General features: G+C 37.0%; 3 protein-coding genes across 6 annotated transcripts in view; 1 reads left to right on the forward strand and 2 right to left on the reverse strand.

The window, feature by feature from the left end:
* The window catches only part of LOC111499677 (heterogeneous nuclear ribonucleoprotein A1-like), a 7,561-nt gene extending 2,061 nt beyond the window's left edge, over nt 1-5,500 (forward strand). For 2 of the 4 annotated variants that reach the window (XM_023151307.1, XM_023151309.1), the window contains 11 exons: nt 44-109; nt 181-246; nt 496-581; nt 3,183-3,228; nt 3,420-3,474; nt 3,932-4,008; nt 4,155-4,320; nt 4,407-4,531; nt 4,619-4,723; nt 4,881-5,033; nt 5,393-5,500. In XM_023151307.1, coding sequence (XP_023007075.1) covers nt 44-109; nt 181-246; nt 496-581; nt 3,183-3,228; nt 3,420-3,474; nt 3,932-4,008; nt 4,155-4,320; nt 4,407-4,531; nt 4,619-4,723; nt 4,881-5,033; nt 5,393-5,455 — 1,008 coding nt within the window. In that variant the 3' untranslated portion in view covers nt 5,456-5,500. Of the gene's footprint in view, nt 1-43; nt 110-180; nt 247-495; nt 582-3,182; nt 3,229-3,419; nt 3,475-3,931; nt 4,009-4,154; nt 4,321-4,406; nt 4,532-4,618; nt 4,794-4,880; nt 5,034-5,392 lie in introns of all 4 variants that reach the window. The other 2 variants (XR_002720983.1, XM_023151308.1) reach the window with 2 other exon arrangements.
* A 1,502-nt stretch (nt 5,501-7,002) lies between these two features.
* LOC111499926 (patatin-like protein 3) lies at nt 7,003-8,952 on the reverse strand. The gene is made up of 6 exons (XM_023151656.1): nt 8,763-8,952; nt 8,497-8,684; nt 8,246-8,432; nt 7,841-8,005; nt 7,467-7,775; nt 7,003-7,394 (listed from the first exon to the last, which is right to left on the reverse strand). Exons 1-6 carry the CDS (start codon nt 8,874-8,876, stop codon nt 7,170-7,172), a joined length of 1,188 nt encoding a protein of 395 aa, XP_023007424.1. The 5' UTR covers nt 8,877-8,952; the 3' UTR covers nt 7,003-7,169.
* A 6,011-nt stretch (nt 8,953-14,963) lies between these two features.
* On the reverse strand, nt 14,964-16,843 carry LOC111499835 (patatin-like protein 2). Its single transcript, XM_023151525.1, has 6 exons — nt 16,698-16,843; nt 16,421-16,602; nt 16,156-16,342; nt 15,915-16,079; nt 15,479-15,787; nt 14,964-15,365 (listed from the first exon to the last, which is right to left on the reverse strand). The coding sequence occupies exons 1-6, from the start codon at nt 16,809-16,811 to the stop codon at nt 15,123-15,125; spliced, it is 1,200 nt and encodes a 399-aa protein (XP_023007293.1). The 5' UTR covers nt 16,812-16,843; the 3' UTR covers nt 14,964-15,122.
* Between the last annotated feature and the right edge of the window lie 2,237 nt (nt 16,844-19,080).

Here is a 19,080-nt window from a genome sequence, read left to right on the forward strand (position 1 = left end):
AGTCATATGTTTTTTTTTTTTTTTTTTTTCCCTTATATGTCAGGAGAGGTCAACTGGTCGGTCTCGTGGTTTTGGGTATGTGACCTTTGCAACCGATGAAGATGCCAAGGTAAGACTATCTTCAATACCTTCACGTTTCGTTAGACTTGATGCCTGATGCCTTACACCTCTTTGTTGCAGAATGCGCTATCTAATGAGCACTTCCTTGGCAATAGAATGCTGGAAGTTAAAGTTGCCACACCAAAGGTTAGTTTCTCTTTTTCTCTCTTTCCCTTTTTTATTTGCCTTCCTTGCATACATTTTCCTTGTCTAGAATTCCCTTCATTTTTATCTTCTTTTTGAATAAATAAATCATTAAAAGTGTGAGTACTGTGTTTCGATTTGTATGCATACATATTTGTATCATATGCTTCGAATTGAAAAGCATTTCCTGGCAATGATCATATTTTCAGGAAATATATTGTATCATATTTGTATCATATTTTCTGTTGACAGGAAGAGATGAGAGCACCTCCAAAGAGAGTTACGAGGATATTTGTAGCAAGGATTTCACAATCTGTGACTGAGGCTGCCTTCCGCAGGTAGTTTGGTGTGATTTTATGCCAGATTCTTGTGCACAATCAATATATATCAGACATTAGTTGAACACGATGGCTATACGTTGGACACTTCTTAGGCACATGTTAAATCCTTGTTAAGCATAATAAATAGGTCTTATTTCACTTGATAAGGGCTGTTCCTTTTGTGGATTCGGTTTTATTATATGCCTTTTTATTCTTTCATTTTCTCTCAATGAAAGCTTGATTCTTTATTAAAACAAACGTTCTTAAAAAAGAAAAGAAAAGAAAAGAAAAATAGTAATATAGGACAAAACAATTTACTGAGTTAATTTATCAATTTTTTTTTCCAAGCATACACATAGGCTTACTGACTTGAGATTTGCTGATGGTATACAATATTCATTTAAAAAGTGTATATTTTAATTAGTGTATTCTTGTCACGTTTGTGTCCTGAACTTTTTAGAAAATTCCGTCTTACTGTGTCCATGTTGTGTTGTGTGCGTCTCTCCTGTCCATGCTAGAAATTTGATTGGGATTTATCGGTGAAGGCTGAAGAGGAATTGGGAAGAGAACAGGCAACAAAGCTGGAAGTAGGAAAAAAGATTGAATCTGGCCTAAAGAATTCAGGCTATAGATCATTTAAGGAATTCTGTGGAGAACTGAGAAAGTACAAACCTCTTAATGGAACTTTGTCGCCAGAAACTTTTTGAGCTTCAAATCTGACGTGGAATTATCAGTGAATAGGAGGCAGAGACTAATTTAGAAGAGGATGGGAAAAAAGATGAAAGAAGAAAAATATTGAATCACACCAAGAGTATGCAGGTTATAGAACGTCGAAGGAAGTTGTGGAGGCATGAGAGAAATTGAGAACTTCTCAATGAAACTTCGTAGCAACTTGAGAGATAAAGAACTTTGAGGTGGCAGTTGAATGACTATTTGTTAATTTTCTATTCACATCATTACATGTGGGAATGACAGAATGATAATCCATAAAGTCTAAGGAATGTATGCGTGAGGAAAGAGTGAGGATTGATTTTTTAATTAGTTAGTTAAAGGGGGATGCATCGATGTGTTACGAATTTGTGGGGCTGACATAATAGGAAAGAGGGAGTGCTCAAGGGAAAGAAGGGAGCTAGGAGAGGTACGCTTGCTTGGTCGGCAAGTTGGGTGTACTTTGGAGCGAGTTCGCTTGATTGTGTAACATATTGATAAATAAAGCTAGCTCCCATGCTTGTATAGCTTATCAAGTATCGAGCAAGAAGCTACACTTTATGGCTTATGTTTTCCCGTCCTCTGACCCTTCCTCCTTGCTGTCCTTGAGTTTTTTCCGCAATTTCTCTAAAAGAGAGGCTTTGGATGTTGTGCGCCTTCTTTTGATTCCTTAGGGGCGATATGTTCTTCGCGGGGGGAGGGACACTAGGTTCTAGTCCCTGGATCCATGTAGGGGCTTCTCTTGTAGCTCTTTCTATTGGTTCAGTCTGGCCTGTTCTCCCTCTTTCTGTGTTTGCTTTCTCCCTGGTCTGGAAAGTGCAAGTCGCTTAGAGGGTAAAATATTTGTGTGGCAGATTTTACACGAGAGAATCAACACTTGGACCTGTTCCTAGGTGCATTCTATATAGGTGTCAGACTGAGTATTTGTATCATCTGTTGTGGGTTGCTCGTTTGTCCGAATTTTTTGGGCTCATTAGTTAGATTCTTATAATTTATGTTGGGTTTGACAGAGGAGGTTCTCCTGGGCTTACTTTTTCGTGAGAAGGACACTGTTTTGTGGCATGCCAGTTTCTTTTGCCATGCTATGGGGGGTTTGGCTGGAGAGGAATTTTAGAATTTTTAGAGAGGTGTGGGTGTCGGTCACTTGGCCTTTTTGTAATTATGATCTTGGTTTGATTTTGTTGGATTGAAGTCCCTTTGCATAGTTTATGAGACGTTCTTTTGTGGGTCTTATTTTATCTATACCCATATATTTTCTTTTATTTCTCAAAGAAAGTGCGGTTTCTTCTACAAAAAATAAATAAATCCATCTCATATCACAAACTTTTGTGTGTCCTTTCTGTTTCAAATGGGGATGTTGCAGGGACAAACATTTTATAATTTAATTTGGGGATGATCCGTGCTTGCATCTGCCCCCCAAATGTGTCCCAAATTATTACCATTATTCTATTGACCTATTAACCTTTTCCATTGACAGACGAATAGGAAGTTTCATATTTTCATTAAATGAATTATTTAAACTAATAAATAATAAAATTAATTTTATTGCCTAGAAAAAGTAGGTACCTGCCAGGAAACCTGTTCCTTCAGGGTTTTTAGACATCTCTTAAGAGTCAGAGTCTGTTGACTCAATCCACAAGGACTTTGGTAAAGCTTTCAAGCTATATACCCAAATGTAACTTTGTAAGAATTTCATAATCTGATGGTTATCGGAGAGAAGATTGTTGGTATCCTTCGGATGGCACTAAGGCCTTTTAAGAATCCACTAAGACACTATTCAAGCATCTCGTAGAAGAGTTGCAACGTTTGTCTTAAGAAGTTGATTCATGTTTTTTATTTATGACTTGATGATCTTTTTTTGTTATTTGGTTTACAAATTCTTGATGGAAATGAACTTCATGTTTGTTGCAGTCATTTTGAGAAATATGGAGAAATAACAGATCTTTACATGCCGAAGGTACGTTTTCCTCTCACTAAACTAGGAAATTAGTTCTGTGGTTCTACAACCAAGTGTAAATCAGGAAGGGGATTCTCTATTCCTATTTTCACTTATCAGGTGTACATGTACTACGTGAATTGGAAAATATGGGTCACCCATGTTTTTGTGCAGTGTATATTAACATCTTTTAACATTTGTTAATTATTCAGGACCAGGGCTCAAAAATCCATCGTGGAATAGGTTTCATCACTTTTGCAAGTTCAGGTTGGATCATCTTTTTATATTGATTTAAGATAATGATTGCAGAGTTCAAGTTGGCGACTTTTGGCTTGTTTCTTCAATTTCTGAAAATATTCCGTCCAAATACGGATCCTTTTAATTGTTTACTAGTGCAGTAGTTGAGTTTTTCTACACTGTTCAAAGATTTCCTGATACATAAGTACAAAGATTGGTTTATGGGAAAACATTTTCTCTCTGCTACCACTCTCAAACAACTCACTCTCTTTCATATCATCAACAAGCATAGGTAACACATCACAAAGAATCTCATTTTTATACTTTTCCAAAATAAAAGATATTAAAGCTTGAGAAACTATCTTCATTTTTCCACTATATTGAGTCATTGAAACTTATAAGGTTTAGGATGGTGTTGGGTTGGAACTTGCAACATTTTGTGGTTGCCGATTTCCAGGCACTAAATGTAGCAACTACTATCTTGTAGACTCTGTAGAGAATTTGATGGCTGAAACTCATGAATTAGAAGGTTCTGCAGTGGTTGTTGACAGAGCGACCCCCAAGGCAAGATTTTGCTGTTATCTTTATAACACCATATTTACCTTTTGATGGATTCTTTTTTATTTTTTTTTTTTTTGAAGGCCAAAGGATTCTTTTTAGTTTGTAATGATTTTGTTTGTCTAATTGAGGTCAATATACTATTTTTCCAGGACGATGATTTCAGGCCCATAGGGAAAATGCCGCGAGGGGGTCGTGGTGGTGGTGGTGGTGGTGGTGGATATGGTGCATACAATGCTTATATTTCTGCAGCAACAAGATATGCAGCACTTGGTGCTCCTACCTTATACGACCATCCAGTCTCAGTTTATGGTGGGAGTATGTATCTCTGATAGTATCCTTGTTCATGTGATGCTTGGTCTTGGTGAATATTGTTATGATGATTCCCTGTGTCATTGGATCAGGAAGGGAATTTCGAGGGATGGGAAAAAAGATTTTTATTGGTAGGCTCCCACAAGAAGCATCTGCTGATGATCTCCGCCAATACTTTGGTAGATTTGGCCGTATATTGGATGTCTATGTTCCCAAGGTAAAAGTAGATTTAGTTAATGCTCTACTTTTTATGAGTGACTGAATTGAGATAGCATAACGGTTCAGTTGTTAATGACGAATGTAGGATCCTAAAAGATCTGGTCATCGAGGTTTTGGTTTTGTAACTTTTGCTGAAGATGGTGTAGCAGATCGTGTATCTCGAAGATCTCACGAGATTTGTGGACAACAGGTATTCTACTGCATGTCACTTTCCTTACTAGAAGGGCATTGCCAGCGACTGTTCTTTCTGCCTTTTGCGAGTAGTGGTTACTAGTTATTAGTTATATGATTATTACGCAAGCTTCAATCTTGGGTTATGAATCTTATCTCACAATTGGAATCTGCAGGTTGCTATCGATTCAGCCACTCCTCTTGATGATGCTGGAGCAGCTGGAGCAAGTGGAACTTTTGTGATGAATAGCGCGGCAGAATCTTTTGGGAGCTATGGTGGACCTATGAGGACTTATGGAAGGATGTATGGAAGCCTGGACTTTGATGATGTAAGTGGCTCTGTTTCTATTTGAATTATATTCAAGTTGGTTAAAATTTAGGTAGTGATTGATAGGTTGTCCACCACATTTAGCGAGCTTTACATTTACTGGTGCCTGCCTCTCAGACCCTCCCAAGGGTCCTACAATTAGGATTATAAACATTTTGATTAAAGATTCTTTAGAAATTATTTTAAGGTTTGGTTTCTGAACTTTGAAAGTTTTTTATGATAAGCATTTTTTGGCAAAGTACTTTTGAGTGCTTTTGATGAGTCAAAAGTCAAAAGCCAAAAGCATTTAAAAAGGTTACTTCAACATGAGTTGTTTTCTCTTTTCAGCTTTTTAAAGATTAATGGGTTTATATTGTGCAGTGGGGTTATGGAGTTGGTGGTGGAAGACCATCTAGAGCAGACTGGAGGTATCGGCCATACTGATGAGAGACAAACCAGCATTGAATTAGTAGTGATGGCTGATGGCTTGATAAATCAACGGCATGAATTGCCATATTTATGGGGAAGATATTTGAGGTTTCAGCCTTTGTAGAGTCGATATCTTTCAATGTCTGATTATTTGGTTTCTTTTGGTTTATTGTTTTTCAACTGTCTCAATACCATTCCTTAGCTGAAACATGGATCAATTGGGGTCGTCGAGGTGTGGAGTCGGGGTGTGGAATCGGGATCGGGACCAGGAGGGTATGTCGGCTGTATGAATGTTTGGTTAGAGTAGTTCTTAGTGAGTTATATTCTTCTCTAACTCTACTTTAAGAATATCCATTTTATAACTTCTCTAGGTTAGTTTGGTTATCATCGAACAATTGATTGACTACTGAACGCTGGATGGCCTTTTTTTAGTTATGCGTTCTTTTTCTTTGCATCAGTCCTACAATGTTATCGGATCCTTCCAATTAGACTAAATCCATGGTCAAATAAGAACACTCCCTCAAGAACAAAATTGTATTGCAATAGAAGTGGCTGATTCACTTAAACCTATTACGTCATTTAATTTCAACCCATTTACACTATTTTGACCGATTCATTTATTTTTGACATGTTCATGTGAAAATAGATAGCTAAACGATGGAATATGAATATTTGAACAGTCGTTGGGGCTTTAGTATCATATTTATAGTTACTTTATGATGATTATGCATGATGATGATGATTTATTGCCTTTTAGTATTCTTAAAAGCATGATAAGAGGCTCGAAATCTTAATTATGCCTTGACATATGATTGGATTGATGCTATGTGACTGAGAGTACATGCATGATGAATTAGTGCCTTAACTTCTATTTTACTTTTCTTTGGTAATAGAACCTTAATTAGGGTCTATTACGATTATATGGGTTGACTTCTACTATAGAGTGGTTGGGCACAACCCCTAATCACAAACTTATCTTGACTAGTGAGAATCTACTTAATATATAGGATTGTGATATTACCCACCCCTAGGACCAAGAAGATGTTATTGAGGGAGTTCTGGTTGTTACCTTGACTTGTTAGCATCATCAAGGAAGATTTTGGTTAACGCTCAAGTAGTAGGTTTGTGTGGAGTTACAGGGAGATTGAGAGGTTACCTACATAGAGTGATGACTCCACACCTACTAGATCTACCCTAGAGTTCGAGATAGATGAGTGCACCTTGACTTATGTGCAAGAAGCACGATGACCTAGATAGATCTTGGAGAATAGGAAAGTAAGGTTAAGTGTACCCAAAACTCTAAAATAACTGAGAGGGATGATTTACACCCTTGAAATAGGTGTGTAGGATGTATGACTATGAAAGCCGGATAGGGCTAGTATGAACCCAATGCCATAGAGTTAGATAACTTTAGAAATTTGAATGAATACAAGCCTTAAGAACATTGAATATGAGAAGTTTCAATGAATGCCTACAAATACGTTATTTATCGAGTATTTTTATACTTGTGCTTGCTATTATTTATCTTCCAGAGTATTTATTTATTTATTGCAACATCTTCCTTGTTTAGATCTCTCTCTCAGTCATTATTAAGCACTTAAACCACACTATGAAAAATTTACAAGGATATTAGGAGACAATGGTAGATAGTGACTCTCATATGGTGGACAAAGTAGTGAGACATGCGACTGCATTGTGAGGTGTAAATGTGCACACAAAGTCTCTCATCTCAACTGCGTAGCCTTAACTTTCGCTCTTCATGGAGCAATTTAGCAAACTCGGTGAGAGCTTCCTCATTAGTACCTTCTCCTTCAACAACCTCATATCTTCCTGTTTCCAAATTAACCCTAGACACGAATTTCTTTAGTAACTCCTCTCCAATCTTCACAAGCTTTTCTAAGTTCTCCGCCGTTGCTATATCCACCGATGCAGTGTCGCCCGTCAACGAGTCATCCTGTTCATACACAAACCTCATCCTATCACTATTTTTCTCTTCATACACAAATGACATATAAACTAGCATTACCTGGATTCGAAGATAGTTTTGGTCAACCTTCAGAGACTGAAAAAGGGTCGACACGTGAAAGTCAACCATGTCGGAACTCGCGTCGGTAAAAAAGTCGATGATTGGAGTGGAACCACTGTTTAGCTGAAATATCCAACTAAGAGCTCCCCATTCTGAAGCTTGTGTTGCATTATACTTCTCTTCATGTTTAGGCAAGCCAGTCCCTAGAGATAGAACAAGCATTCTTCTTGCATCATTTGCTTTGATCCTTGCCGTTTCTATTTGATGCACTGCAATTTGCCTGTTTATGTGGGATATGGCTGCTAGTGTCTGCCAAATTTAAGATTAGTTTCATTTGATTGTTTTTTTAACTTAAGGCACATGTTAAAACTCACGGGATTATTAACGGCAACAGCACCGTCAATGACGTTGTAAGTGCGAGTTGTGTTGGCTTCCTCGTCCTTCGTCTCGAAGAAGTGTGCGGGTAAGAACGTGGGTGCGGCTGATGTCGCTAGGCACACGTCCGACAACTTTGGATTCTTCAATGCATTTACTTTCGCCTGCAATTCATGTTATGAAATTTGATTTAAGATAGAAAAATATCGGTAGAATAGATATGACTAATAACTGTAATTAAGAAATATATTTTATATAGCCGGCGAACATTAATAAATATTCTACTTTCTATTCCACTTCCACTCCAATTTTTCATTCTTAACATATATTCATTTAATTTCTTTTCTCGACTCTAACAAAATGTATGAATAAACTCAAAATTGAAACATTAAGATTTTGATTACATCGTTGGTGTTGAAGATGACGGGTTGGAGAACCTTGATGTCGAAAGCGGGAATCACGACGTTGGTCAACGTCTGATTCAGAGTCAAATCTCCGACCAACTCATTCACCACCGTCCTCAGATAGTTACCGTCATATTTTGGCCCTCTCACTCGCCCAAACAAATTCATCACCCCACCAAAAAAATGCCTATAATATCATCAAATTTGTATCAAACTCAGTAAACAAAATCAACTTCACAACCATAGCTAACCTTGGTTGAGGAAAAATCTTTGGAGTCTCCTTGATGTAAAACTCCGTAATCTTATTAGCCGCAAACAATGGTCGATTGTTGTTGTTCTTGTCCGGAGCTGTAAGCATAGTCGTCACTAATCCCCCGGTGCTTGTCCCAGCAATTACGTCGAAGTAATCCACTAATCTTGCTTCCTCGCCGTCCAATTCCTACAGGGTCAACCCCAAATTATACGTATAGAGAAAGTATAATTCATACGTCCAAGATAGAGAAAACGAATATTATACCTGAAGTTTGGACTCGAGAAATGTGAGGAGAATTCCGGGGATGATGCCTTTGATACCGCCGCCATCAATACTCAGAATTGTTACAAGCTGCCCTTTTTCAAAGTTTGGATTCATTTTGGAAGGTTTGGGTATCAAAAATGAGTATATTTTGAAGGAGGGTATGATTGGTTTGGTCAAGATGGGTAAATAGTGGGCAGTTGAGACCATAATCAATAATGGATAGGACAGGCCTGTTTTTGAAGGCCAACAATCACCCTCTAGCCCCAACTTTCAAAATAATAATAATTCAAAAAAATAAAAAAAATTAAACATAAAAATATTTTCCGGTAAAGGCCGACTTGATTTTTTAGGGATATCTTGTTAGGTTGAATTGACTCAATGACCTGATTAGGGTTACGACCTCATGTATTTATAGATGTATACCATGAACATTCTAACTTATAGATTTAGTAACAAACCATCAAATCATAGATTTGGCAACAAAACCATGAAATTATAGATTTGGCAACAAAACTATGAAATCATAGATTTTGTAACAAACCAGTAAATATAGATTTGGTAATAAACTAGTAAATCACTAGATTATCTTACTATATACAAATATGATCTATTCTACGTTTAACAATCCCATAATTTTAAATTGGTAGGTGGCATGCTCTCATTTTCGGCTTTAAATGACATAGTATGAGGTGGATGTAGACATTAAGGAGTCGATTAATAGAATTTATATTTTTTTTTAGAAAAATGAAAACCGAGGAAAAGTCAAAACTCAAGGGCTTAAAAAGTAATATGGAATTAGAGATGTCCATAGGGTGGGGCCTTGAAGTAATCGAGTTCTCTACACGTAATTTTTTTCTCATTTATTATTCTTTAAAAAAAAAACCCGTTATTTTAAAGTTTTGATTTTTCAATATAATCTTTATTAAAAATGTAAAAAAAATTAAATATATTTCATTATATATATATATATATATATATATATATATATATATGATATCATATTAAATGGGTGAGAATAGAAAATATAATCCTATCTCTCATCTCATTTATGTAACGAAAAAAAATGTTTTCTACCCTCTTTTCGATACTCCGTCTAAACGGAAAATCCTTCCCGTTTGGAGCATGTTCTACCGATAAAATTGATATCTCTTTCCGAAATTGAATGAATAAGAGACAAAGGAGTCCATTTTAATGAGCTGTAGCCCCATCCCGTTCCAAAGAAGATGGAAAAGTCATTATATTGGCCTTTTGCCTCCTGATATGGCTCGCAATAAATGGCGGACTCTTCTGGTTGAAGTCAATGAATTATTGACATATAACCAACTGGTACCTGACGAGTGGCTAAAATTCAATAAATCTCTCACTTATCCAAACAAAATTTAAAGTTTGGGTGAAATTATCAACTTTATTGCCTTCATAATTTTGTTTCAACTTGTTCTTTTAATTTTGATCTTATGAGACATTAATGCATTTTACCTAAATGTTGACAGGTCACGGTAACAATAATTTGACAAGACATACGAAAGAATGGAGGAATGAGTCTACATTTTTTTTTAAATAAGACCATCCCTACGTTATGTCATGGTTGATTTATGTACAAAGCTAATTTAAAGCATCATATCTTAAATTTATCATGAACTGAAGTACTCATAAACTTGCAATTATCGAAAAACTACGGTTGAATTACGGTTAAACAACCCCTTGAGAGTAAAAAATGAAAATATTATTATGCTAAACTCATGATAAAAGTATGACTAAAATGTGGAATAAGCCACTTATGGTTTTATTCCATGGTCTCTTTAATAGATACCATCGTTTGTTCATGGATTGTTGGCCGTTAGGTCGAAAATAGTTAATATAATAGGATGAATATTTAAAAATAATCAGTAGGTGAGTTGAATTCAATAAACTAAGTAGTAACATGGCTAGTGAGACCTAATTTTCATGTCGTTTCTTATGTTTTACGTCATTTTTCAAGTAATGTTAGATGAATAGTATTCCTTTTCTAATGGCAAGATTTCCGGCGAGGCTTGACCCAAGCACACTGCAGCAACCCATAGTCGAAGTTCCAATCTGTCTAGCACCCGTGGCCCCGACGCAATCCACCATCCACCTGATGCACGCCCAGAAACACGACTTGCGTGCCTATGAGAGTGACCCAACCCGACTCGCAAGCCACACATGCTCCAGCCGCTACACGTGTCTCCATTCGGCTCCAGCGACTGAAAACCAACTATTTGGCTCGGATTTGGAAATTTGACACTTTTACCTAAGTTTTGGACCCTGTTGAAGCTAAATTTGACCTTATTGAAAGGATTTAAAGTCAGTATAAACTCATTTTCTTAGTTTTAAATTAAAGGAATTCGACTTTTATTGAGGCCATTGAACGAATTTCCAAATAGGTGAAGCCTCAACATAAGCGAGAACGAATTCGAAGGACGAAAGCAAGCTAAATTGGAAGGAGAACTTCGGCTAAGGCCAACCATTTAAGTGACCCTACTATCAGCTGAGTCGGAAGACTTGTCTTATGTGGGATGACACATGCTAGTAGCCCTTGCACGTGCCATGTATGTTGGTAGAATGTACTATGATGATGTAATATGTTATAATGACGTGATTTGCTATTATGATATGTTATGATGATGTGATGTATTATGATGCGATGATATGTTATGATGATGATGCATCATGATATGATGACATGTGATGTATGATAATATCTTATGTTACGATTATATGCATGTATGAGATGCCATGTTGCATTATGATAATAAAGAGTTTTCTGATACATAACCTCTAAACAACGTTATGAATGATGAATGTATGAAAGTTTTATACATGTATATTACCTAGACTACATAAATGATTTAAGATGAAAAGTATAGAGACCACATAAATGATTTAAGATGAAAAGTATAGGGACCACATGCATATTGTATGTTCACTAAATTGGGATACTTCTCCTTTTATGATGAGTACTGGCTCGTACACTATGATGATTATAATCATCATCATGCTTTGCATGATATACGAGAGTTTGATGTACCTCCGGACGTTTGGCTACAACCGACTAGCCCAACCATGCAAGTCCAAAGCGGTGTGCGAGCTCGCCGGATGGGATTACGCTTGCATGTGTGGACCGTGTGTAGGGAAGTACTACACATCCAATTATAAAGTTACAAGATATTTGAGGTCATAAATTGAAGTTAGTTTACCATGGGGGCATTATAGTAATTTTGCATTGTTACTTGGATTAGCTATTAACCTTATCCAATGACCACCAAATTTTATATATAATATTAACATGTCATCTCATGGCTAACATTAAAATTTTATGAGCAGTGGAGTTCGTTTAGTAGATTATTGTAACGTTACTTAATTTTTAAGTAAAATGCTCAGTTTAAATCCTTAACTCACAAATCTTTGCTTATTTATTTCATATTTATTTAAATAATACACAGTTAATTCTAAGCGATTCCTACAAGTATTTCTTAAAAAAAATTTCAAGATTGATTACTTACTTCTTAGTCGATATTCATGACCTTGGTTTTCGAACTTATGGGACTCAACTTACTCAAAAAAATAATAATAATAATAATAATAATTTGATTACATTCTTAAGGAGCCTAGTTTCTTGAACCAATTCTTATGAGAACCACTCTAGATTGTGGCGCCTCGTTGGAACCCTTCCTTGGTACTGGATTGGGTTATATGTCGTTGGATCTAGGCCAATGCATGGATGGTGGGCTAGGCACTGAACAAGTGAAGATGGGCTACTGGGTTTTGGGTCGTGCATAAGGCGGGCAACGTGATTGTGAAGAAGGTATGATCTTGGTGACATTCATGATTATATCAATTGCTATATTGATTACATCTTGTCCAAAGAGAGTGGGAGATATTTTGTAGATTTTAAATATTGAAGCAACCACATTTTTCTTAATATAATTGAATAATATGATCTTGGTCGAGCACACGCGTTAACATGTCATCGAACACCACAGAAAAGGAAAGACGCGCATGATATCATGATAAACATAAATATCGAGAGTACGCGTCTGTACTAGCATAACATAACAGGAAAATATCCCAATGCACATGACATACATCCATATATGAGGTCCTATGATTTTCATTCCTAACATAACATGACATACATCCCTCTTTGAGCTTTTCTTCCAAGGATTCCCTTCAAGGTTTTAAAACATGTCTAGTAGAAAGAGATTTCCACACCATTGTAAAGAATGGTTCGTTCCTCTCTCTTTTCATCATGACATATTTCATATATGCATCGTTTATACATGGAAATCATCATATGATCAAACCTATAACTTTATGTGGCAGTACATAACATGACGCACATAGTAATTCATTTCATTTACAACATAGCGTAATGGATATCACATGCATACATATAATAGCATCCTATGTCATTACATAGAACACTTACACATAACACAAACAACATGGTGCATGCAGGGGTCACGAGGCATACACCATAACATCATTCAACTATATAAATCCAACAGTTAGGTCACTTACGTGATTAACTTAGGTCAGTGTCACCAATTTATCCCTAATGAAAGTTTGTTTTTGTCATTTGAAATCCAAGTCAACCTAAGTGAGCCCATGACATGAGTTTCACGTTCGAACTTCTGTGAAGCTATTTCTCTAATTTACAATGATCTATGTGTTAGACTTCATGAAAACATTAGAGCCTTTTCATGAGTGAAGTCTTGGAATATATATGTTTGTTCTCATACATCATACACCTCTTCCAACCAATCTACAATAGAGTCACTTATTTGTTTGGTCATTCCAACCAATTTACAATAGAGTTACTTATTTGTTTGGTCATGACTCCGAGTCAAGAGTCCCTAAATATTTTAAAGTTGGTTCGAGGTTGTCCTTCAACGTCCAATTTAACCTATACAAACTAATGACATAATAATAAGGTATATGAACCAATTTAATTTAGCTAAAAGTATTTAATACTCTTAACTTTTTAGCTAAAAAAGATCTAATTTGAGAGTCTTACTGATCTCAAATGATGTTAGGAGGGTCAAAAACAGCAACATCTTCGAGAGGGTCTCAAAATGTGGGGAATGTGTCCGATAACCCTTTACCGAGTCAAATAAGCCAAATTTAAGCAACTAGAGTTGATGAGTGGCACCAGAGCCTAGCCGTGAAGTTAGCTAAAAGTAAGCCAAGATGAGTCGGGACTGGGTGGAAGCACACATCCTATGCTTGTGGTGGCTAGGAGGTATGTAGGGTCACCACTCGGGTCGAGTTGCGGACTTCGGGTTGGGCTGCGTCTGTGGGTCGATGTCACGCGGGAGAGGGCCAAACAGTAACCTGTAGGCCGTTGGTTATGTGTGTTTACGGAGTGGGCATTGGATCACCTGAAACCAAAGTCCAACCTGACTTTTGACATGCGAACTCCTTCTTTGCCCATCTATTAGGGAGAGATTTTCACCCTAACACATTTTCTCTCTCTAACACTACATGTCCCTTTTTCATTCTTAGTTTCCTTTTGAATGACAACCGACACATCCTCCATTCACCAATACTCGCTAGGTCTACATTCACGATTGGGATGATGAAACCTAAACACGACAACATTTAGGAGGAAGAAACCCACACAACATCCTTTTATATCTACCAGCATGTAGCTGGGATAGACGAGTGCTTTACCAATCTATGTGCTTGATAGTAGGAACTGCGACGATGTCAATCATGATTTGGAATCGATGTGCACCTGTGAAGTCACGGAATGGAGTTTGAAGGGCATGGCACAAGGCTTTTGAAGAGGGGTGTGGGTGGTTTCTTCTAAGGATATATAGTCAACCTGAATAAAATTTAAATGAGTTTAATATCATACATTGAAATATATTATTTTATATCTACAAAGATTTTATTTCATGGTAGATAAGATATTTGGGTCTAAGCATCTATTCAAAGAAATAATCCTTCAAAAAATTCGAAGATGTATCGAGCTTCTTTTGATAGGTTCCTACAAATTTGATTTTATATTTGAATCATTGTCTGAAAAGATACTAAATAAGTCTTCAAAGTTCTATCTTAATTTTGTTTATTCTTAAATATTAATTTCTAAATTATTTAAAAACTACCATTCGTTAATAGTCTATTCTTATCTTTAAGAATCGAAGAAGGGAAACTATTGAAGATAAATCGTTTTTTTAGAAATAAAATAAAGTTGATGTGATAATCCACCAACCCCAATCACGACCTATCATTGATTTCTCTATTAATTTCGTACCACATATCATAATTGAAGTCATATTTTTACACACAATTATCTTACATTTTTCATTCACTTGTATGAATAGAAGCACACTTAAGCTAGTGGACTAGACCACCTTCAGGGCATAATCGTAATTTCCTCTCCTCCGACAACATTTTGGCAAATTCGACAAGTGCATCTTCGTTGGTTCCTTTCCCTTTAATTGGTTCAAACATTCCAGATTCCAAATTTACCCTCGACAGTGGTTTCTTCAGCAAATTCTCCCCCACTTGTAGCAACTTTTGCAGATTGTCTTCTGTCGCCATATCCATAGATGAAACATCACTACTCAATGAATCGTCCTATTTATTTGTTAAAGAAGGGAAATAGAAGTAAGATTAAAAGAATCATTAATGTTGACGATCTTTAAATAAGATCCTCTTAAAAAAATAATATTTACGGATATCTAATGTACCTGAATACGCAGATAATGTTGGTTACAGTGAGAACATTGAAAGATGCTAGAAATATGATAGTCCACCATATCATTACTAGCATCGCTAAAAATATCAACCAACGGCGCCGATCCACCCTGGTAGATCCAACCAAGCACGCCCCATTTCGAACATTGAGCTGCACTATACTTTCCATCATTCTTAGGCGCGCCAGTGCCCAAAGACAACACCAACATCTTCTTTGTTTCCATGGGTTTAATACTCAAATATTCACTTTTTCGTCCCAAGGTGACCACCTCTTTTGTCACATGGGTTATGGCCGCCAGTGTCTACATACCAATTTAAACCGTAATATATTAACTAACAACAATGTGTAGATATTTGACTGTGATAAAAGATTAAATATGACATTTATGTTAAACTATAATTCAATCTTAAATATCCTTAAAAGCTTACTGGGTTGTTTGCCGCAACTCCTCCATCTACCATATCAAAATTACGAACATTATTTCCATTAGAGTTCTTGGTTTGAAATTCGTGCCCCGGTAAGATAGTTGGTGCTGCCGAGGTACTAATACAAACATCAGCCAATCTTGGATTGTTCAACTCATCTCGTTTCGCCTAACCCATCAAAATCACTTCAATCAACCAAAAATTTGTTATGATGATCAAATATTTGAGTACAAATTTTGCATACATCAAGTGTTGTGAAGATCACAGGTTGTAAGCGCTTGATATCAAATGCAGGAATGACGACATGCGTAAGCGTTTGCTTCAGGGTTAGCTCTCCAAGCAGCTCATTTATCAATTTCCTCAAGTATTTTCCATCGTACTTTGGGCCCATCACTTGCCCAAATACATTCATTATTGAGCTTAAAAGATGACTGTTTTCATCACAAAACACCAATTTAAAAGGTTAAGAACCAAAACAAACGTAAATTGATGGAGAAAAGGGAACTGACTTTCTTTGTGGGAAGATATGGGGAGCCTTTTCCAAGTAAAAATGGATGAGATCTTTAGCTGCATATAATGGTCGGTTGTTCTTGTCAGGAGCTGTGAGCATGGATGTAACCAAACCACCTGTACTTGTTCCTGCAATTACATCAAAATAGTCTGCTATTCTTGCATCTGGACCATCCAATTCCTAATCAAAGTGTATATAAAATGAGAAGCGTTTTAAACATTAACGCGTTGTTTTGAAATGATGTAAAATTTGGATTTGATGAACACTATATATACCTGAAGCTTGGCCTCGAGGAAAGCAAGGATGGTTCCGGGAATGATGCCTCTAATGCCACCTCCATCGATACTCAAAATTGTTACCATCTTCCCCTTCTCGAAGACAGATGCCATGGTTGAGAGATGTGGGAAATGGGTATCTGGGAAAAGGGTTTATAAGGGAAATCTGAGCACTGTTTTACTAATCAAGGCTTCAATAATGGAGTTTCAATTGGGACCACCCTCCAATCCACCTTCCTAGGAACTCAATGTCCTTGATGACACACCGCTTTGTGTCCATCCACTTCGGGCACAGTGTCCTTGTTGACACACTGCCTTGTGTTCACCCCCTTTAGGGCCCAGTGTCTTTGTTAGCACACCGCCTTGTGTCCACCGCCATTCGGAGCTCAGTGTCCTTGTTGGCACACTGCCTTGTGTTCACCCCCTTCAGGGCCCAGTATCCTTGGCACACCGCCTTGTGTCCACCTCCCTTCGTGGCCCAGTGTCCTTGTTGGCACACCACCTTGTGTCCACCGCCATTCGAAGCTCAATGTCCTTCTTGGCACACCGCCTTGTGTCCACTTCCTTTCAGGGCCCAGTGTCCTTGGCACACTGCCTTGTGTCCACTTCCCTTCAGGGCTCAGTGTCCTTGTTGGCACACTGCTTGTGTCAACCCCTTTCGGAGCCTAGTATCCTTGGCACACTGCCTTGTGTCCACCTCCCTTCGGGGCTCAATGTCCTTGTTGGCACACTGTTTGTGTCAACCCCTTTCGGAGCCCAGTGTTCTTCTTGGCACACTGCCTTGTGTCCACCTCCTTTCGGGACTCAGTGTCTTTGTTGGCACACTGCTGTGTCAACTCCTTTCAGAGTCCAGTGTCCTTGTTAGCCCCCCACCTTGTATCCACCCCCTTTGGAGCACAGTGTCTTTGTTTTCACATCGCCTTGTGTCCACCTCCTTCGAGGCCCAATCTCATCGTTGGCACATCGATCGGTATCTGACTCTGATATCATTTGTAATATCCGAAACCCACAGCTAGCAAATATTGTTTTCTTTGAGTTTTTCCTTTCGAACCTCTGCTCAAAATTTTTAAAATACTCTCTTAGGAGAGGTTTTTCACACTCTTACAAAAAATGTTTCATTATTCTTCCTAACAAATAAGAATCTCATATTTAATTTAATTTGTGTTTCACGTTGATCATCATTGATTTGAGAAAACAAAAAGACAACATGATGTTTATTGGCCTTATCGTCAATTGTTCAAATTTCTGCATTTGTCTACACTTTCAACGAATCTAATTTAATATTGCCTTTCCATTTTAACTCTGCCTTTTATTTTTTTTATTTAGGCTATAAATATTTAGAGGGTTCTTCATTATATATCACCTTCTAGAATTTTCAATTTTACTTTCAATATATATTAATAATTTTCAATTATATTCTTTTTGCAAAAGGAAAATGATTAAAATAAATTTGATAAAAAGCTGATGTAATATGGCATGATTAAAATAAATTTGATAAAAAGCTGATGTAATAGGCTATACAGTAATGTGTCTTATGTCAGTCTATCGACATGATGCAATATGGCATTCATCGTCATATAACATGTTTAATATGAAAAACATCAACATATTAAGACAAACGTCATGCTATCATCATACTTATTATATCAACATAAAGTGCATCAAACATATCAAGTCTGTACTAGACCAAGGCTTCAATAATAGAGTTTCAAAAGCAGAGCTAATCTATAATAGACCAAACTCACCACTAGTAGACATTGTTCTCATGTTTTCTTATTTTTTCTAAGATTTTTAAAACGCTTCTCTAGTTGATATTTTCCTCTTGTTTTCTTGTTTTCCTTAAAGATTTTAAAATGCGCCTGTTATGGAAAGGTTTTCATACCCTTGTTTGTTCTCTTCCTCAATCGATGTAGGACCACTCCCAATCCATCGCCTTCGAGGCCCAGTATCCTTGCTGGCACACCGCCTCATGTCCACCCCCTCTTCAGGACTCAGTCTCATTGCTGGCTCATCTCCCGATGTTTGGCTCTGATACCATTTGTAATAGCTTAAGCCCATTGCGAGTAGATATTGTTTTTTTTTTGGTTTCCCTTTCGGACTTCCCTTCAAAATTCTTAAAACGATATTTACTACGGAGAGATTTTCACACTTTTATAAAAAATAGTTCGTTCTCCTCCTTTGATATCTCACATGCTCATTATTCAATTTGTGATTCACGTTGATCCTAATTTATTTTAGGCAACAAAAAGACATCATGATGCTTATTGGCCTTATCTCTAATTTGTTCAAATTTCTGCATTTGTCTGGACTTTCCACGAATCTAATTTAATATTGCCTTTTCATTTTAACTCTGCCTTTTATTTTATTTAGGCTAAAAATATTT

Source organism: Cucurbita maxima, unplaced genomic scaffold, assembly GCF_002738345.1.
Source record: "Cucurbita maxima cultivar Rimu unplaced genomic scaffold, Cmax_1.0 Cma_Scf00027, whole genome shotgun sequence".
NCBI classification, from domain to species: domain Eukaryota; kingdom Viridiplantae; phylum Streptophyta; class Magnoliopsida; order Cucurbitales; family Cucurbitaceae; genus Cucurbita; species Cucurbita maxima.